Genomic DNA, 21,426 nt, shown 5'->3' with positions numbered 1-21,426 from the left:
TTAAAAATCATGATTGTAACATAGGCATTATAATTTTACCAATGATATATCAACATTCATCAAAAATATTAAAAGACAATAGGTGAGAAGTTACAACTGATAACTGTTTTTAGTATTAGAATCATGAACTTAATATTTAAGAAAATATAATATTATACTATAGAGATTAATATACTTTACTCTAGAATTATTAATATATTTTTAATTAAAACCTCTTATTATTTTAGTATCTTACAAAGATCATCATTCCTACTATCTGGTAAGGAACACTTTTCAAAAAATGACATTAGATTCTTTTTTATCTTATTTTATTTCTGAGACTTCAAATTAATAATAATTATAAATTGTTTACAGGACATGTTCATATTTAGAGCTTATAAAAAGTGATCACTGATTCTAAAGTATTCATTAGCATTTCGCAAATTTAGGGATGAAAAGATACTAAGTAGATTGTAGGATAGTACATCAGGATAAAAAATAATAATGAAAACCATTTTGAAAAGTAAGTTATGAGATTTTGACTACAGTAATTTCAGTAATAGTCACAATTAAAGATATATCAAAGCATATATTTTATCTGGGTACTTTAGTATTATTAAAAGTAATTTATTACTTGTAATAAGTAGGTATGATTCATAATATGTTCAAGCTCAATAACAATAAGTATTAATGCATTCTGATTTAAATAAAGTTTAAATTATATCAACAAAAATGTTTAAGTACATAAATATTTTATTTTTAATAACAATTTCTTATACAATTATAATTTTTGTAAAGTGTGATAACCATTTTTCTATCATTGGTGGGTGTTCACTTTTTTTGTACAACAAAGACCATACAACAATATTTGTAATGTCCAATTTTGTATTCGAATCTATGATCAGGTTGTATAGTTCTGGACTTCGTTCATTTGCCGAATACTCAATTTCATTTATTAAATCTAAAGTCTGGTTAAATTTTATTTGATCAGCAGCAGCCAGTGGTAGAATGGCCAGATATTGATTGAACATCCGTAACAATGATACTTCACCGATAGACGAATTTGTGGGAGATCTGACCACTTTAGGGCTAGGCTTAACTAAAGAAAAAAATTTAAAATTATACATAAATGTTTAGCTAATTTAATTGTTGACTTACTGTGTTGCCATATTACAAAGACTTTGACAATGCTCTTTGAATTTTTACAAGTCACATTTTTGAATGCTTTAATGGTTTCTAATGCCTTCAAATCTTTTGATATAGATGAATGGACATGATAAGTAATATCCCATGCAACTGTTGGCCACAAGATTGGTAAAGCCAATAGAGAATAAGGTGGATCTTCTGGATCAGCAAACACTACAGTATCATTCTATGAAAAAGTACAATTACATACGTATAGTATAATACTATAATTCAAACCATAACATTATTTTAATAAGAATTAAAATATTACTTTTATCAGATTTTCAATATCATTATTGATTACAGACTTTGAATTGCTTTCATGTTTTTTATGTACATTACACAGAATTGATTGTTGTTTTTCTGGAAGGCGTGAACTTTCTTTTAAATCAGGGAACTTAACATCTAATTTATTTAATCTAAGTTCAAGTTGTTCTAATGTCTTAAGAATTTCATTCTGTTTCTCTAAGAGTACTTGAATTTCTTGGTCAGATAATTCAATTTCGTCTAAATTGTCCTGCAACTAAATCAAAAAATAATAATTAAAACAAAAATGACAACAATTATCAATCAAACATCAAAATAGATTACTGTGATGAAAATTGAATTGTAAACGTTATAAAATAAGCAAAATGCATAACTAGGTAGGTACTGTGTGCAACATTGTTGATAAGAATTGGTTTTTCACTACAGGACGTTTAATATTTCAAACGTTTTTTTTTTTTCATTTGAAGAATCCTTTGATACCATTAGGCTTCCGTTTGTCCTTAAAAAAAAATTTTAAGTTATCAAAATCTACAAAAAGGTGCGAAATAGTTGGAAAGCCCATTGCCGAACGATCGCTAAAGCAAATAATCGAAATAAAATTAGAATTATAGAATGGCAGTTATTATAATTTGAAATACGTAGTAAACATTGACTTGAATGGTAAATTCTAAATGACGATCAACCAGAGGAGTGACGCCGGTCGCCGACTCATTATCATGCACATGCGTTTAGGCAGTCAAGCAAATTTTTTTTTTTATTCTGTGGATCAAGTAATGTTGGTGGTATCTTTTAAGTATGATAAGGAATAATTTTGTTGTAGAACAATATTGATCTACGATCACCATTAACTGTTAACATTGTAATAACTTGAGTCTGTTACTCGATTTGTTGCGCGACACAGTCATGGCGTGGTTTTCGATTCCCGCGAGCAATTCCATTCCGAAACCGTGTGATTATCGACAAAATGGTAAGTTGGTGATTTTTTTTAAACATGAACCAGGGGTCGAGTACGCAGAAGGGAGTTGATCGTTTCAATCCAAGTTTCGAAAAATAAGCGAGTAGTTAATGGATTATCAAAACAAATAAATGGAAAGCGGTAACGACATTTACCTTGTCAGACTTTTCGCTCTTCGGCACCTCGGCGAACGACATCTGTTGTAAGTCTTTGAGCTTGTACATGCGGGATGTATTCTCAATCAACAGAGGAACACGGACTACCGGTTTCAGCTTGTACATGATCGTAAAAATCAAAGGACGAACTGAAAATATTTGGACAGATAACAAGTCAAAATAGACGTCGAACAGCAAAATAACTATAAAAATCGAATATGGCGAATCTGGTCTCGTTGTAAATTATAATTCGGTCAATTCGGAATTCCGCATTTCCGTCGTAAAACGGGTTGCAAGCCAGCCAGCTGATGGCTGACGCAGCGTATTATCTCCTAACCGTCGTCGGTGATAAGGGGAGACAGTGTGACCAACCGACAACGGCCAACCGTTCAAAAGTAACTGTGTGGCCGGACGTTTTGATGGCCATAGGTGACTGAATTTTCTGGAGAAGACGGGACTGTTACTCGGGTAAATTGGTGGTCACAATTTGTGGCCGGACAATCGGGATGGTGGCCGCGCGATGACCATCATCTATTGTAATGGAAAGCGCGGGGCGGCGGCCGGCCAATGGGAGCGGGAGACAGCAGCTGCAGCTGCCGCGGCGGCAAGAGTTCATGGCAAAATGTGTTGTTTGGGGGAGTTCGCGGGACGCGTCGCATTTCACCCGCACCGCCGAGTCCGTCGCGCACAGCAACAACCGTCACCAGGCAACTGGAGCGAGCGAGACAACACCAACGAAGTAGTGTACAACACAACACTAAAGCTACGTTATTATTGCTATATGACTATTACTATTATTGTTATTTAATATTCCGTACCCGTTTTTTCTTTTATTTTTGTTTCGTTTTTTCTTCCCGTCGTGTCGTTTTGTTTTGTTTACGAACGGTTGCTTGTCAGCGCGTGCCCGCCAGGCGATTGCCGACCACGACGACTACTTGCAAGCGAAGCGAACCGCCGCGGCCGACCACACGACTGCAGTGTGTGATAATAGTGTTTTTGTTACGACGGTACGTAACACGGTAATTTGCGATGAGAACGAGTGCGTCGAGTTCTGAGGCCCACGAAGGTCACATGACCGCGTCTCGGCACCCACCGTTGGCCCGTTAACGTCCGTTTTTTTTTCGCGCGCTCACCGACGTCGCACACGCACTGCAGGCCTACCCGCGACTACGACACAGCTGTGCGTGTGCGCGCGATTTTTGTGTCCACGGATCGCGGGCATAACAATATCACAACTCCAGCCACCTATCATTACCATCGTTTGTTGCCTGATGGTATTCGGTTATCCGGATTATCTCGTCTCAAGAAGATCGTGGTGATCATCACTCTAAGATTTGTCCTCGGGGTGCTGTGCGTCCCGGCGGACAACCCCGGACTATATTATTTTGTTTATTCAGTTGTTCGGTTATCGTCCGAATAACGGTCGCCAGTAGTGGTTGTTGTTGTTGTAGTGATAACGACGCGAACCATGTCTGGCAGACCAAAGCGCAGAGGCCGTCCTCCGAAAACCTCGGGTTCGGACAAGCCCAAGTTTCAAATGCACTTGCTGAAAAAACCCAAGTACCTGCAGAACCTCGAAACCGTGGACGTTGTCCAATCTCCAGCACCTGCACGGTCTGCAGCTTCAAGACGCAGCGCCCCAGCGTCTGTTAGTAGTCGTACTGCGGCTGTTGTCGAAACGCCATCCCGCAACACACGGCGATCTAATCAGAAGCCCAAAACTCCCAAAACGCCAGCCGTACCAAAACCTAGGGCACTACGTCCATCAACTAGTAAGAAGAAGATTAAGAAAAAGACTACTGCTGACAAAAGTCATGATTACCATTATGGTTCTGACTTTGACGAGTCTGAAAAGAGCGAAGAGCCTTCTGAGAGTGAACAGTCTGACACTAATGTTGAAGACGCTGTTGATGATGTTAGTGATAGTGATTTCTCCGTGTCTGGCTTTTCCGTTACCAGCCGTGCACGTAAAAGCAATGTCTCTTACATCAGGAATCCTAGTCCTGAGCCTTTATGGCTTAGGGGTGAAGAAATACCTAAATTGGAGTTACCCAAATCTTCAGAAGATCTCCTAGTGCCTACCGAACATGTCATGCAAGCATTGAGTGTCTACGAAGTGTTGAGACGGTTCAAAAGCCAGGTATATTACATTTAAAAAATAGGTAGTTTTTTCTCCATTCTAAGTTATTTTTTAAATGTATTTTTTTGTAGGTGCGATTGTCACCATTTCGTTTTGAAGATTTTTGTGCAGCTCTTGTTTATGAAGAGCAAAGCTACCTGTTGGCAGAGATTCATATAATGCTACTGAAAGCAATATTACGGGAAGAAGATTTACAGCAGACTCATTATGGTGCTGTTGATCAAAAAGACAGCATCAATAGCATATTGTATTTTATGGATACTATTACATGGCCTGAAGTATTAAGAGAATATATTGAATCTGATAAATCATTTGATCCACAAGTTCTAAAAGTATTTAATAATGGAGATGAATATCCATTTACAAACATCAAAAATAGATTATCTGTACTGCAGTTTTTAACTGATCAATTTTTGACTTCTACTCTTATTCGAGAAGATTTTATCCATGAAGGTACATAAATATTAATATAAAATAATTTATTATTATTTTGTTTATAAAATATATAAATAAATTGTCAAAAGCCTTAAAATATTAATCAAACATTTATTTTGTAGGTCACAGTTTTCAATATGACGATCATTGCCGAGTGTGCCATAAAGTAGGAGATCTTTTATGTTGTGAGACCTGCCCTGCTGTATTTCATTTAGAATGTGCTGAGCCTCCTTTACATGATGTTCCTACAGAAGATTGGCAATGTAATTTGTGTAAAGAGCACAAAGTCATTGGAGTATCTGATTGCATACCTGATGATGAGAAATCTGGTCTATCATCCCGTCAGGACCATTTAGCTTATGACCGACATGGTCGTAAATATTGGTTCCTAGTTAGACGAATTTTCATGTAAGTGTATTTATAATAATAATATTATATCTACTAACATAATATGTCTTGTGGCATAGTGAAAATGAAGAAACTGGAGAATGTTGGTATTATACAACAGAAGAGCAGTTGGGCTTATTAATAGACTCTTTGGATCGTGAAATGGAATCTGCTCTTTTCAACGAAATAGAAAAAGTCAAAGAAGAAATTAATCGACAAATGAAAATAACTATGGACTTAACTTTACAATATCGACCATCAAACAGAAAAACATTTTTGGATATAGAAAACAGTAAGTAATTAGAACCTTATTAATAATAATAAATTATTTAAAGCAAGGAAAAATTCAAAAGCTTAGTTATAAATATAAATACTTTTGAAAATCTTTATCAATATTATAATTTAGTATATTATATAATAGTTAATATTATAATATATAGTTACTGAGTAAATAATAAAAAAAATATACCTAATGTTTATACCATAAGTGTATGTAGGGGAGGCGATTGCTTATCCTGCAAGATTTTGTCAAAGTATTTAATATTTTTTAAAAAACCTTCTTAATATGAACCATACAAATAAAATACTAAAATAATATTGTTACTCTATTTTATGTTATCTAATTATAAAGACAACTTAAGCAATAGTTACTATTTCGTGAAAATAATGGCTTTGCAGCAGTACCAAATATATCTCAAACCTGATAATGCGATTTAAATATTAGTTTTAGACAGGTTTCAGTGTTTTATAAGTCATTATTATTATATCATTATATTTTATATATACGTTATTTATTTAATTTTAATATTTATCAGCATGTTTTTTACGAATAGACCAACTGCTACTCTTTACAACGAATAATGTTTACCTTTTGTTTTAACTTGAAAGATTTACGCAGTACTATAAGTGCCATTGCTAAGAAAAATATGTAAAATTTGACTGCGAATCGGTAAAAACTGAATAAAAATATAAGAATTACTTATGGTTTTTCTTTTAAACATATTATAACAATTTATTTTTGATTTATTTCTATTTAAATGTATCTCAACTTCATAAATTCAATAGGTACTCGTAATTAACGTTATCGAAATCGAGGATAATGCAATTGGTCATAATCTGTGTTTTCACGTGTACTTAATTTCACTCTGTATTGAAGCTGTTTCCCAGTTTCTATATACATAATTTGATATTACATTTAGATTTGAACTAGGATTTTTTTATTTCGTCGAAGTAAAATATTAGTGTCCATGTTCATAGTACAAAGAGTCCGTTAAGTCATTTTCGCTGTACATTTATTATACTTAATTTGCTATTTTATAACCATATACATGATTTTGTGTGAAAATTCATTTCAAAGACTGTTGTTTCACCTTAAGGCCATATTTGAAAAAAATATTAAGAGGGGGCCCTAAACCCTAAGGTACCCTTATTAATAGGACCTGCGCATGCTTGTAAATATAACTAATATATTAATTTTATTTGTATTTCATATTGTATATGAGGTAATATAATTATTTAATTAAGTAATTGGTTATTTTAATTTTATGTATCTCTTAATTTGTTTTTGAATTGGTGAGTATTAAAATAAAAATATCATATTAATAAAAACCCTGTTTTTTAAAAAAAATTAACAGCTTTAATATGCTAATTACTGCATTTTATTAGAAAATATTTTAATTGTGTAAATATTTAAATACTTCAATCAAATAAAGTAAAATATTCACTTAAAGCTTATTTTTCTCATTATTCATAAAATAGACATTTTAAATGTAAGTATGTATAGCAGAAATCAATTACATTGAGTTCAGAAGGTCAAATACTTTTTCTCATTATATCAAAAAGCTTATTACTTATTTTAAGAAAATTAATTTTTAATGTATAACTATATGAACTTACCAGTACCTATTTTGCTCATTTTAATCAATGTTTTTTGTAGCGATTTCTGCTATATGTATAATACGTTTCTGCAAGAAATATTTGTTCTTTAATTTAATTTTAAATGTTAAACCTTATATACAGCATTTTAATAATCACAAAAATTAGTAAACATTAAGAAATTAATAATGAGAATAGTTTTTATATCTAAACAAAATCTAGTCCTAGGTAAGGAAATATCTTTTATTTTCTTATTTTCCCTGTCTTTGATTTATATTTGTATAAACAAATAGAACATTTATATTTTTAAAATATTTTGTTATTTATGCATAAGTTACTTAAAATACATATTTTAAAAATACCTAAGTTTAAAAAAATATGTCTAAAAGTTTTTAACCGAATGAAAATCTCAGTGAAAAGCCAAAGTCTCACAATTTTGTCACCGTGAAAGGTATAAAACCAATTAGATTAGAAACAGGCCAAAATCTTAATCATTCATTATCAATATTCTTAATTTCATCATTATTAAATTAAATACAAAAAAAAATACTTAAATAAAAAAGAGGATTGATTAATGATGATTTACATTAACATATTATAGGTTATATAATAGGAATGAGAGAAGAGATGCAAAAAAAAAAAGAAACCGAATTGGCAAAAAATGAAAGTAACAACACCGAAGACGATGCTGACAATGTAAAAGATGATAATGAATCTAAAAAAGATTGTAAACAAGAAAATTCAGATGATGTATCTACAGACAAAAATGGTATGTACTACTATTTTTCACATATTGATTTATTCATATAAGATATATGTTTAGAAAATGAAGATGGTAGTGGTGACTTAAAAAATGATGAGAATTCAATGGATGTTGATGATGGTGAACATAATCATAGTTTAAGTAAGTAGAAATGAGTTTTTTAAATTCAACTCAGATAATTTAATTTATTTTTAATAAATATCAATATTAATTAATATTATTTTGTTTCTTTAGGGAGCACTCGTAACAGATCCTTACGTTTAAAACCTGCACAAGTTTCACAACGCCAAACTCCAGAACAACCAAAAAAAATACCTGTGGTTGAAAAACCTTCTCCAGTTCATTCATATTTAGATAACTTGGGTACTAGGGTCACTCGATTCAAAGCTCAACATATAGCAGCTGGTACCTATTTATACAAACTTGGTATGGATAATAGCTTTAAGACATATGTAAATCAATACAGTACAAACCCAACTGCGTTAAATAAAATTCAAAAAAATGAAGAACGTGATAAAAAGCGATATATGTCCCACAAGTTTTCACTTACGGGACCTGGTGAATTCAAGTGGTGTGGGCAAATATTTGGTATGTAATAGTAATAGTATTAAATCAACAAAACATATTTGCTTATTTCTATTTAATTTTTTCCTTATTTATTTTTAGGTGCTCGGTCAACACTGATCAGTACTGTCAGACAAACTATTATTTCATTAGACAACTTGTTACCATCATCATTGATGCATATCAATTGGTCAGTGTTACGTAAACCTTGGTTAAATCAAGTTAACTCTTGTTCTACTCCTAAGGATTTTGCAAGAGTTATGGTTGTTTTGATGTCTTGCATTAAACCAGTTGTTTATGCACCAGTTTGGCACGAACAACTCGGTAAAGATTATACTTTTATGTAAAGATGGTTTTTTTGGCTTTATACTCATTCATTTTATGTGACTTTCAGGACATGTTAAAATTTATCGTATCACACATGCGGAACGCGAAGAAAAGAAAAAAACAGACAAAAAAGATAAAAAAGATAAAGACGCAGAAGAAGACGAGCGTAATAGATTGACCATACATTTTGTCAAGTACACTCTAGGTTTGAAACATCAAGTGAGTTATAATGTGGTTTATTCAATTTTGAAAGTTTTGCTAAGTACATTGTGTGTTAGGTTCACAAACAAAAAGGAGAAGAATATAGAATTCATGGTCAATGGGGGTGGCAGTGGCTATCTAAAACAAGAGATTATAAATTAGCTGATTCTTCAAAACAGGGCTTAGCAGCTGGACCTGCCAAAAGAATTTTTCAAGGCAAAGGTAAATTAAACTCATTTAAATGAGTGGATGGATTAAAAATATATTACAGATTCTACGTTAGGTTGAGGGTTTGAAACCTTGAATCTTCAATAGATCATCTTGGTTAATTTATAATTAAAATGTTGTTTTATTTTTAATTAGATGATAAAGGAGTTCGAACATTTTCTATCGCTGAAACACTTTACGACTCTATAATATTAAAAGAGTGTACATTTGATTCAGAAGTGTCAAGTGGAATTCTCGATGACCAAAGTGTCATACATTTAGATAGTGTTTCAGGTAAACAACATTTTTTTTTTTACATCAGTGTAGACATCATTTAATAATAAAATCTCTTATTTCAGATATTGATTTTATAAATATGAAAATCCTTTCACCCATTGATAAACTAGATGAAAACATCAATATTAGCAGTACATTATGTTCTACTAGTCGTATAATGTATCCTAAACTTGCCAAAAAATGTAAAACAGACATGTTGTTACCAAGAAGAATGCAATTAAAATTAGCTGAAGAAAGATCAATATTGACAAAAAATACCAACACTCCAAAATCAGTTCCAGAAGTAAATATCTTGACTATTTATTATTATTTAAATTTTAAAATGAAAAAATTGTTGGAAGTAATCAAGTTGATTTTAATTCTATTAATTATTTTTCACACGTTAAAAAAAACTTCATCATATAAATAATTATGTAAATCTTTAAATGAACATAATTTTTGGTATTTCCAATTTATTAATTAGTTCTAGTATATTGTGTTATCTTTAAGAGAGTTTATTTTAACAAATAACATTCCAGTTCAAAATTATTCTTATGCTTTTTATCAATAACTGAGAAATATATTTTAATTAGACTTCACTATATTTAATCTTACCAAGTATTTAATTCTATTTTTATTATTTTAACTATTTATTTCTAGGCTGTAAATACTAAGCCTTCAAGTGCTTCTTCCCAAATGCCATCTGAAATCATTACCAAAATGAGAGAAAAGTCATATATGTTGAGCAATTTACAAAAACGTGTGATTCAACTCAAACAGCATTATTTATCATTTAATACTATGTCTGAACATATGATATGTTATAATAGTAGCTGCCGAGCAGCTAACAAATCTAGTGTAACTTCCTCATGTTATAGTCCACTTTGCATTAGACACGTGAGTGTACGAAACGAACTTCTATCATTGCTACGAAAAATGAATATATTAAAATCAGAATTAACCGGTGAGTATTTAATATATATTGCCAATAAATATTTACTTAACGTATTTAAATTTACAGAATTAAAATCATCAATGCCTAATGACCAGGGTGTATCAAATTTGAAAACCGAAAAGACTGATAATACTCCAGATGAACCAGTTACAATTAAAACTGAAGTTAAGAAAGAAGAAAATATTGTTAAAACTGAACAGGTAACTCAAGAGAATGATGAAGTTAAAACCGAGAGTATCACTAAGCAAAAAGATATAAAAATAGAAAGTGAAGATGAACAAAATGTGAAAGTTGACGTCACCAGCAGTCCTACAGGGTATGTTAACATGAAAATATAATATTCATAACCATTTAGTAATAAAATTGTTTTTAGTCTAAGTGTTTTGAAGCCAGCAAGAAAAAGAGGTGGTGCTAAGCGGGAAGGTGTTTTAGTAGATTGTATAGATGACGGTCGTATTTATTCCACTGAAGACACACGAAAAAAGGTTAATATAATCAAGATTTAATCATTCATTAAAAAATATTTTTTAGTTTAATTAATAACCTAGTCATTATTATTTTTTTCATTTAAGATTTATTTGAAAAAGCTTTTAAGTAATAATGTTCCTGTTAAAAAGAAAGCAGAGAAAATTAAATACCCTCCTACTTCACGATTTTATACACGAAGTAAACGTTGCAGTTTATTAGTATTGCCAAAACACGAGCTTCGAAAATTAGCTAGACACGGTGGACATGATATTGTTAATGGTTTCAATCCAAATAGCAAGGTATATGAAGATAACTTTTTTTTTATTATTTTTATTCAACTATTTTCTCTTTCAGACCAATAACGCTGTATGGCCATATCCTTGCCCAAGACCATATTTTAAGACATGCTGGCTTTATAGAACAATAATGTTTAACACCATATCAGCTGCTGCTTTACAATTAAGAATCTTATGGGCATGCTTAAAATGGGATGAATTAACTGCTAAGACTGCTCATTTGGCTAGCAAACGAGAGGTAACAACTGAAACTGAATTAGTTACTACAGAAACTTTAGAGTGCCGTACTTCGGGCCAATTCAATGAACACACTGAATATTTAATTCGCAAAGTTGTAATACCATTAGATATACCAAAACAAGTCAGAGGTAAGTGAAACTATCATTCAAATTATGTAAATTGAATACAAAACTCTTATTTTTTAAAACTTCAGAAGTTACACCCATACGAAGTGGCTTAAGAAAACGTAAAAGGGAGGAAGCCCCAAGAAACACCGCACCACAGGTATCTGAAGTGTGGGTAGATGAAAGTAAATTAGAGTTGGTAGAAATCAAGCAGTTCCATGAAAGGTATATTTTATTATTATTCATTATAATTTTTGCAAAGTAATTAATTTCATTTTTTACAGAGTGGAACGTGAAATGCAGATGCAACAGGCCATGAAAACACGTGCGTCTACAGCCTTTGCTAATAAATTGTTGCATAATGATTCTTCTCATAATCGAAATATAAATGATAAACTCCGCATACAAAACTCAGATACAACAGAAAACATAAAAGAGCAACTAGAACAGTCTCTTAGAGCCCAAAGAATAGCTTATAAAAGATCGTCAGTAAACAATGATAATAACTCTTCAAATAAGAAATTGTGCATGGACGTATCTAACTCACAGAGTCCGGTGACTAGCAGTTCAACACAACGTATGAAACTAGTACCTGGTAAGACTATTTAAAATTATGCTGGCAAAAATTCTTTTAGAGCCATGAAATTTAATTTTATTAGTTATTAAAACGGTATTATACATTTACATATTAACATTTATAAGAATACTGATTTTGTTTTATTACCATAAATACTATACTTGACAATTTATGTTATAGAACATTTATTGTTTTCATATACTGATTGCTGGCAAATTAGTCTTACACAACTTATCCGTTATAAATTGATGAAAGTAGATGTAAATTTTTATTATTTGTACAGGTGAAGGTGGAAGGTTGAGACTAATGCCTAATAATAAACCTTTAGCTCAAAGTCCTTCTTTACTTCAATCTTCCCCGCGAGTTGCCAATAAACCAGCTACTAATACCACTCCATCTACTCGACGTATATACATGACTAAATGTATGTACTATTTATTATATGTATTGTATTTGGTTTTTGAATTAATATATGAGTACCTACACAATTTTATTTTTATATACTTCTGCCTTTATAATATAGGTCCTGATGGTAAAACCAGACTTGTGACTACACCAAAAACAATAATCACTGACACTAATGTGATGAATCAAAATTCAATGAAGATACAATCGACTAACTCACAAATAGTTACTAGTAAGTTTTAAATAAACGTGCATTCAAATTTGATAGGTAATATTTATTTATTTATTTTTATTTTTTATTATTAGCAAATAATGTCACCCAACAAAAATTGCAATGTATTAAAGGCGAAGACGGAAAATTACAATTCAAAGGTCTTTTGCCAGGTAATATTAATATACATTACCTAATCAGAATTATTCATTTAAATATTAAAACTTTATTATTGGACAAATATAGGACAACAACTTATTCAACTACCAGATGGCAAATTACATGTTACCAGCTATATAAATCCTAGCCCATCTCGTACTGTGCAAATATCTAAGAATACAATATTGGCAAATAATAATAATTTTCAAAAATCTGGCACTCAAGTAAGGTTTTAATGTGTGATATATGTGTGTTTGCATGTTTATTTTATTGTTTATGTAAAGTTATTAAGTGTTTAATATTATCACTTTATTATGTATATTCACAGACAATTATTTTGAACCGAGGATCACAGCCTATTCAACAAGTTTTAAAACCTCAAACTTCTCAAGTAATATTAATATAATAATATGTTAATATAAAAAATTAATAAAATGCATTATTTATATATATATATATATATTTACTTAAATTATTATTTAAATATATTTGTTTTCATTGATAATTATATAAATTATATGTGATGAAAAGTAATGATTTGTATTTTTTACAGATGGTAGTTTCTGGTGGACAGTTAGTAAATGTTTCACAAGGTCAACAAATGATTGTGCAACATATTAATCCAAATAAAGCTACTATAGCCACTATTAATGGCCAACAAGTATTAATACGGCCCAATACTAGTAAGTTTAAAAATTAATAGAATCCTACACTTGTAATTGTAGTCTGTCTTAAAAATATATAATATGACAAATTTTATAGTAAATTTTCTTATTTCAATTTTGTGTTAGTTTTAATATTAGAGTAACCTATAGGTTTATAACCTATTATCATACTTAATGGTAAAAATAATATCTGTATTTTTTTTTATATATTTTAATTTTAAAGCTATTATTAGTATTATTTAAAAAATAATATCAGTATTTATAATAAATAAGTATTAATATTAATATTTTTTTTTACATTTTTAATATTTATCATTATCATGCATGCTTGCACATTAAAATAGCAAAATAATCTATGTATAAATCAGATAATCTGAATTTGATAATAGATCAATTTACTCTAATATGAAAACCAACACATAGTTAAAATGTATGTACTCCAATTCCCATATTGAACATTTAAATGACACAGACAAACTCATTCAGGTCATCTTAATACTAATGACTTAAAGCACGAATACATCATTATTTTTAATTGATTAGGTACTTCTGCCAACATCATAAGTAGTGGTGGCCAGACAATTAAGTTTGTACGACCTCAGCAAACAGTACAAAAAGTTCATCAATCAGTACCACCACTATCGCCTAGAGTTAATCAAACAACAACTGGAATTGTTAAAGTAAGGTTTTAAATATAGTTTTCATTTTTCCTATAATATTAATTGACCACTGATTTTAGGATCAACATAGACCAGTACATCCACAAATTGTACCTGCACCAATAGTTGATGAACAAGAAAAATTATTATTAGCCAATCAGCCACCTGGTACTGTAATAAAATGTATTACAGCTCAAGTTATTCAGAGTCCAACGCATGGTAATAAAATAGTTTTGCAAGGGTTGCAAGGTAACGATTTCACACCTCAACAATTGCAACTTGTACAACAACAAGTCAAACAACAACTCTTAAAAGGTGAGCAGTTTTATATATTTCAGCAAACAATTTGAATTATAGTTTAATGTGCTTATTTAAATATTTTAGCTCAAGAATCCAGTGGTACTCAAGGAGTGTTAGGCCCTACAAAAATTTACCTTGCTGTTCAACCACCAGATTCTCAACTTCCTCCTGTACAAAAAACTGGAATTGTTGCACCCATCACAGCCCAACCTACAATTAAAATTGAACCATCCTCTAAGCCATCAGTTCCTGTTCCAAACAATATATCTGAAAGCATAACTCAAATTAAAACCGAACCAGTAAAATTTATTATTTAAAGTACAATTTATTAATGAAACCTAATAATATATTTTTTTTTAGCCATCGAAGTCTCCTGTGAATAAAATTCCCGTTATTAAAGAAGAACCAATTGATTCCTCCAATTCATTTGTAGTGACTCCAAACTATATTAGTCAATGTAAGTTGTATTTAGTTGTAACTTAAATGTTTTTTTTTTTAAACTCATAACTGTTATAGCAATTAAAAATGTCTTAAAAAATGAAGATTTGAACCCAGAAACACAAGAAAAATTGTTACAATTGCAAAAATATCAAGAACAACAATTGCGCGATCCAGTATCGCAACCAACCGTACCTGCGTCTCCTGTTAGAAAACGACCTTATGATGCTGATACTTTGTCAGAATTTGAACCACCCAAAAAATCAACCGAACATGAAAATTCTGGGTATTTTTATATTTTGTTAATAAAAACTAAACAATTTTGTAATTCAATTAATAACTCTACCAACTTTTATATTATTTTTGTATATGTACAACTCTTGATTCAGTTTAATTTGTGTTATTAATCCTTTTTATTGTATATTTATAGGTCGTTGGTGTCTCCCGAACAATCAAAACTATATCAGACATTAAAACAGGGCGATGATCTTCGTAAAATGCAACAACTTCAATCAAAACTCCAGGTTAGCTTGTTCAAACAAAAAGAATTATTGAAAAAAGATATACTAAAAAAGAGGGCGCTTCTGGAAAAAGAATTGCAAATCGATATTCAGGTATGTATTTTAGTCATGTTTTTCTCGAAATTCGGTTTTATCGAACTTCCTGACAAACATAATTTCCTGAGTTTCGATCCTCAGTTCCGATTCCAGAAATGTCGTTGCTCGATTTGATTACAGTGTACAATGTACCTAGTAGGAGAAAAGAATTTATTTGGTGGCGTAATATGTTTGCTTAGACAACTTTTTCATTTTTAAATTATTTTTATGTGTGATGTGTTTTTCAGAATGAAATAGCTGCTAATGTGACTGTTTCATCAGCTGACTCTACGACCACATCCACTAATGTGACTGAAAAGTCTATCCCAGTAACACCAGTTGCTGCACAAGTGACTCCTCCTCCTCAAGGTAGTAGTAAACGTAAACATGCTTCAGGACCACCAACCACTATACAAACTACACCACATGCCAATAGTAATTCAAAAACTAGTAATTTGGGACCTGGTCGACGACGACCAATGAAGATTTCTCCTCCAGCTCCAAATCGAAACCATTCTCGACCATCATCATTAACACCAGCTAAAAAATCTAGCCCAAAGAAAAGTAAAAAGGAAAAAATTATGTGTCTATGTCGCACACCTTATGACAGTTCAAAGTAAATATCTATTATGACTCATGCCCTATGACCAAGTATGTTATAATTGTGTTTTGTCTTAGGTTTTATGTTGGCTGTGATATGTGCCATAATTGGTTCCATGGTTCTTGTGTCGGCATCACTGTGCAAATGTCTAAAAGAATTTCCGAATGGTATTGTCCAGAATGCAAGCGATCCAGAGATCCTGAAGTTCTCTATTGTATATGTAAAAAACCATATGATGATCAACAGTAAGTTGTATCTGTTAATTTAAATTTAATAAATTGTGTTTCAAAAACTTTATTATTGTACTTTTAGATTCTGAACACTACGTTCATCACTATGATGAATGTATTAATTTGACAATGATATGTTTTTTTTTTGTGTCTGTCATCGCGGTTTTTTTTTTTAGTAATAATGCTTTGATTTTTGACTCAGCCCCTTTTTGAAAAGGAAAGTGAATCTAGTTGGTACGTTGGGTGGTCAAAGTAAAAATGTTTTGACTATTTTTAAGCTGTTAATAGACAATTGAAGTTTTTGATTTTTCTAATTTTTTTTTTTTTAAAATACCTATAAAAAAATTTGGCATTCCAAAAAATCTTTAAAATTTAATACTAGGTTTATTTAAGTTGTACTTATCATAGTAACAAAAAAAATCAAAAATTATTAGTCACAATTTTTGTTTATAAGCATTAAAATTCAAATGTTTATGAAATATTTTAAAATCGCGAAAATTTGCAAGCAAGAAATTTTGAAGTTGAAAATTCATAACAGTTTTGTGAATTATACATTGTACCAGGAGTGGCCAACATGACTATGTACGTGAGCCACAGATATTAATGCAATTATATCAAGAGCTAAATTATCTAATCTGTACTTTTATATCATAAAAATAATAAAGATAGCTTACATCCGATAAACATATCAAATTACGAAATATGAAATTATAAAATAATAATAATAAAAACATTTTTTTTTTTATAAATGTATGCAAAAAAAATTAAAACTTTGGTTTTTGTAAATAAGACCGCGAGTCGCATACGTCAATGAAGAGAGCCGCAATTTGGCCATCCCTGCATTATATCTAAGGTTAAAATACCTAATACAAGGTTCTCCACAAGTTTTCCTTCTAATAACTAAAAAAAAACTCCAGCATCAATATAAAAAACATTTTATGAGTGTAAGAAATTTAAATTTTTACAAAATCACATAAAATAACGATATATCCTTAAATGATTTAAAATATTTGTAGTTATTCATAAAGTATAAGTAAGAAACATTGTGGAAGTAATATGGAAGCTGTCCCCACAACGTCGTCGATTCAAATAGAAAAAAAAAATGTCTTAGAAACTTGAAACTTTCTCCAATAGTTGATTAAAATAAATTACTTATAAAAAAAAAATAAATATATTACAATTTAAATATAGGTAATAATATAATATCCTAAACTGACAAATCATCTCCATTTAGTCGTTTTTCATATACAATGATACCTGTTATTGCATTCAAATTGAACACATCCATTATAATAGTGACCTACTCTCCACATCTATTTAAAGCAGAGCAATATCCATTTTTGTTCATTCTTTCAAATTATTTTTTTACAAAATTTTCATGCGCATGTAGCTCTGGGACACTTAAATTGTATTTAAAAAACAACCTTTTTACAGTCACGGAAACTTGAAGCTTAATTGACACAGAACATGAAACAAATTATGAGATAAAATAACATCTGCTAAATACTATTTATTAAAAGTATTTTATATAATTTATTTTAAATATTCTTGTATATGTATAAATTAGTAAAACAATATATATATAATAATATTATGATTCATATTTCCATCAGAATCGATTGTACAAAGGTGAAGGTTTAAAGGTACTTTGCTATTTTACTATCGAATTCAATGGAACAATAAGAAAGTATAAAGTTTGAATAATAAATACAATTTTACATTTTAATTTTACATCTGCAGTTTATTACTTTTACTATCTAGTCATTTTCTTTTTTTTTTTAGATTTTATATTTGCTGTGATAAATGCCAAGACTGGTTCCATGGCAGCTGTGTTGGTGTATTGCAGTGTGAAGGCGATAAAATGGATGACTACAATTGTCCTAGGTGTATGTCCAACTCTGAAATAAATTTTGCCAATTTGAAACCATTGAACCAACAAGACAATGATGAGTTATTGAAACTTATCAAACAAATACATGTAATTATTTACTGTGAATCACAATAAAAACACTAAACCTAACCTTTTACACAAAATTCTTTTATTTTTAGTCGCATAAAAGTGCATGGCCTTTCATGGAGCCAGTTGATCCTCATGAAGCTCCTGATTATTACAATGTTGTCAAGGAGCCTATGGGTAAGGAAACTTCTCTATTTTAATTTGATTATTTTGAAAATTTTGTGTAACCTCTTGCTTATTTTTATCAGACTTGAATTGCATTGGTAAAAATGTGACCGATAAGAAATACAAGAATCTCACAGAATTCATTCGTGACATGATCAAGGTTTTTGACAATTGTAGATATTATAATCCACGTGAATCACAATTCTATAAGTGTGCCGAAATTCTAGAACAGTTTTTTGTGTCAAAATTGAAAAATATAAGGGACAAATTTTGTGAACAATACATGGAAGTCTAAAAAACGGTTTTCAATTGTGATAATTTTCTAGGTATCATACATTTTTGATGTTTTTTTTTATTATTTATTTTAATAAACAATTTTTGTTCTTTTTTATTATCTTACAGAAAAAAACTTACATTTACTCAATAGATTATTTTATTTATTAATACAATATATTATCATAACAAAAATTATTGATATATTAGAGAAAATCTATATTTTTAGCTAACTTATTGTTTGTTTTATTGACATTTTTACGGACAGTTCACTGCCTATTCAGTAACAACATGAATATTTTGTTATTGACATAAACTGATTTGCTGGTGAATCTATCTTTTTTTATCAATTTTGTTTGAATAACTTTACTATTGTACAAGATAACAAGTTTATTACAAAGTTACTGTTAAACGATTGATGTTTGTTTAACCGCTCAGAAGCCCAAACACTCATTCCAAAAATCTAAATCAAAGTATATATTTTTTATCTGTTTAACCGTTTTTTTGTAAAAATAATATAATATATATAACTATAAATAAAACGTTTTACAGTGATGTATATTTTATATTTGTCTCTCAAAACATGTTTTATACAATATGTTAATGTTTTAATATTATTTTTCTTTAAATATGTCATAACTCAAAACCAAAAATCTGTACGATTTGTTTATTGAATGCATGTAAATAGTTATAATGTGTAGGAGTAGAGCCTACTCTTATTTTATTATATAATAAAAATTATATATGTTAAAATTAACTATGATTTAATAATGATTATTATATAAACGGTGATGATGTTTTTCTTACATGCCTTTTAGTTTTTTTTTTTTATTTGTTTGATTTAATTTTTTTCCATTTATGATTATTTATTTTATTATTATTATTATTATTATTATTATTATTATTACTATTATTTATGTTGTATCTAGTTTTGATGAACTTGTTTGATACTTACTATTGTAATTATTACTATTAAAAAATTTGGAAAAATAACAGAGAATCGAAAAGTAAAATAAATATTATATTATTAGGATGGTACTATGGTTAGTGTGAAGTGTGAACCTGCAGGTTTAATTAGCTAGTCGACCTCGTTGATTATTCCCCAACACCAAATTGATGTGTTCCTGTATGTTGTTTCCTATGGTAACGTTTGTGTTTCACACGCCTTTGAGGGGAGAACTCCCTACACGTAAACTGTCATACTAATATGGTATTAATAATGATATTGCTGTGATTACGTTTGATTACGTGTCGCGTTATAAGTAATTGAGATCTTTATTATTATTTATTTTTATTACTATAAAAAATAATGCATATGCCTTTACAGTTTACAACTAACGACAATCAACGTTAAGTATACGTGTGCGCTGTGATATATTGATTCACGAGACCTTTTATGTTTTAGTTGATTCCCGGATCATTAATAGGTAGGTACGAGTTGATTCCCTATTTAACAATAGATTACACGACGGTAGAGTTCGACCGCTACGGCGCCACATAGGTACAACTACAACGGGATCAGAAAAACAAATTTTTTGTGAGAAGTGATGTCACGGTAACTCGAAATCTCATTATCAGATACAAGTTTTTAATAAATATGTTTTAAATTTTTTTTAACTACTTACATTTTTTACTAATAATTTTCTTAATAAATTATAATATGATACAATAAATTAAAAAAATGAGTGATTTTCAAAATATGAAAAACTAAAAAGAACATTAGGGAGTAACTTGTCAGCCAACCTCCTTGTGGTGTCTATTGGGTTACACTAATAGGCTGAATATTAGGTATAATAAATAATATTTAATATTGAAAAATATCGAGAATCAACTCGTACCTACGCAACCACGTGTAAAATAATCTAATAAATAATGATTATTATATTTCGTTTGATAAGTAAATATATACAGTATGTATATAGTAATATATACTTATTATACCTGACTGCGCTATTTAAGTTTTAACGTAAGTGCCGTTAAAATAAGAAGAATTTTAACGATTTTCACTTAACTTTATCTCAACTTTAAGCTTCTGCTAAAAATATTGAATTAATCCTGATTGAATTAATTTTTAAGGCTTATAAATTAATTGTTAATATGTCTTATCTGGTTATAAAAATTTTCAAATTTACCCCTGTATTAAACTTTTTTATTATAAAATTGTTGTATTAATGTGGCAATCATGAGCGCTCATAGGTAAAAGTTTAAGGGGTAGGTTAAGTACAAAATTCCATAAGGTTAGCCAAATAAAGTCTTATTAATGTTATGCCAATGTTTAAATAATTCATGCTTTTATAATATATTCGTCATATATTTAATTAAAATAAAATTTCAATAAATTCCTAAAAAAAATATAGAAAATCAAATATAAACAAATTTATTAGTCAGTTTCGTTAAATAAAAACAATTTA

The 21,426-nt window shown here is 29.8% G+C and overlaps 2 protein-coding genes across 4 annotated transcripts; one reads left to right on the top strand and one right to left on the bottom strand.

Annotated features, from left to right (window-relative positions):
* Positions 1 to 712: 712 nt before the first annotated feature.
* Positions 713 to 2,852, bottom strand: LOC113554670. 2 transcript variants are annotated; one of them, XM_026958622.1, is made up of 5 exons: positions 2,542 to 2,680; positions 1,817 to 1,930; positions 1,436 to 1,687; positions 1,138 to 1,351; positions 713 to 1,078 (listed from the first exon to the last, which is right to left on the bottom strand). In XM_026958622.1, the coding sequence occupies exons 2-5, from the start codon at positions 1,826 to 1,828 to the stop codon at positions 753 to 755; spliced, it is 804 nt and encodes a 267-aa protein (XP_026814423.1). In that variant the 5' UTR covers positions 1,829 to 1,930; positions 2,542 to 2,680; the 3' UTR covers positions 713 to 752. The 2 variants fall into 2 exon arrangements, with proteins under 2 accessions (XP_026814423.1, XP_026814422.1); XM_026958621.1 differs by lacking the exon at positions 1,817 to 1,930 and having other exon boundaries at positions 2,542 to 2,852.
* Positions 2,853 to 3,342: 490 nt separating this feature from the next.
* LOC113554669 (nucleosome-remodeling factor subunit NURF301-like) lies at positions 3,343 to 19,821 on the top strand. 2 transcript variants are annotated; one of them, XM_026958620.1, is made up of 36 exons: positions 3,343 to 4,681; positions 4,753 to 5,134; positions 5,239 to 5,524; positions 5,584 to 5,795; positions 7,980 to 8,147; positions 8,202 to 8,282; positions 8,376 to 8,729; positions 8,808 to 9,029; positions 9,100 to 9,251; positions 9,311 to 9,455; positions 9,597 to 9,734; positions 9,800 to 10,020; positions 10,377 to 10,680; positions 10,738 to 10,987; positions 11,045 to 11,156; positions 11,244 to 11,438; positions 11,494 to 11,803; positions 11,869 to 12,004; positions 12,064 to 12,374; positions 12,640 to 12,780; positions 12,880 to 12,993; positions 13,068 to 13,145; positions 13,219 to 13,355; positions 13,460 to 13,522; positions 13,685 to 13,814; positions 14,340 to 14,476; positions 14,536 to 14,770; positions 14,840 to 15,054; positions 15,116 to 15,212; positions 15,272 to 15,479; positions 15,624 to 15,717; positions 16,038 to 16,405; positions 16,468 to 16,635; positions 18,403 to 18,598; positions 18,670 to 18,754; positions 18,826 to 19,821. In XM_026958620.1, the coding sequence occupies exons 1-36, from the start codon at positions 4,010 to 4,012 to the stop codon at positions 19,035 to 19,037; spliced, it is 7,329 nt and encodes a 2,442-aa protein (XP_026814421.1). In that variant the 5' UTR covers positions 3,343 to 4,009; the 3' UTR covers positions 19,038 to 19,821. The 2 variants fall into 2 exon arrangements, with proteins under 2 accessions (XP_026814421.1, XP_026814420.1); XM_026958619.1 differs by having other exon boundaries at positions 15,624 to 15,807.
* Positions 19,822 to 21,426: the final 1,605 nt, after the last annotated feature.

Source organism: Rhopalosiphum maidis, chromosome 2, assembly GCF_003676215.2.
Source record: "Rhopalosiphum maidis isolate BTI-1 chromosome 2, ASM367621v3, whole genome shotgun sequence".
Taxonomy (NCBI): domain Eukaryota; kingdom Metazoa; phylum Arthropoda; class Insecta; order Hemiptera; family Aphididae; genus Rhopalosiphum; species Rhopalosiphum maidis.
Note: the sequence above shows the minus strand (reverse complement) of the source record. Positions and strands in the feature narration are given on the sequence as shown.

What these genes read in the sequence shown, in the direction of transcription:
- LOC113554670 (XM_026958621.1), bottom strand. Translation starts at nt 2,667, where the DNA reads ATGTACAAGCTGAAACCGGTAGTCCGTGTTCCTCTGTTGATTGAGAAT. An exon ending in ATATTGAAAATCTGATAAAA is followed by an intron (nt 1,352 to 1,435) that starts GTAATATTTTAA and finishes ACTTTTTCATAG; the next exon opens with AATGATACTGTAGTGTTTGC. An exon ending in CTTTGTAATATGGCAACACA is followed by an intron (nt 1,079 to 1,137) that starts GTAAGTCAACAA and finishes TTTTTTCTTTAG; the next exon opens with TTAAGCCTAGCCCTAAAGTG.
- LOC113554669 (XM_026958619.1), top strand. Translation starts at nt 4,010, where the DNA reads ATGTCTGGCAGACCAAAGCGCAGAGGCCGTCCTCCGAAAACCTCGGGT. An exon ending in ATCAAGCAGTTCCATGAAAG is followed by an intron (nt 12,005 to 12,063) that starts GTATATTTTATT and finishes CATTTTTTACAG; the next exon opens with AGTGGAACGTGAAATGCAGA. An exon ending in TAACTCACAAATAGTTACTA is followed by an intron (nt 12,994 to 13,067) that starts GTAAGTTTTAAA and finishes TTTTATTATTAG; the next exon opens with CAAATAATGTCACCCAACAA.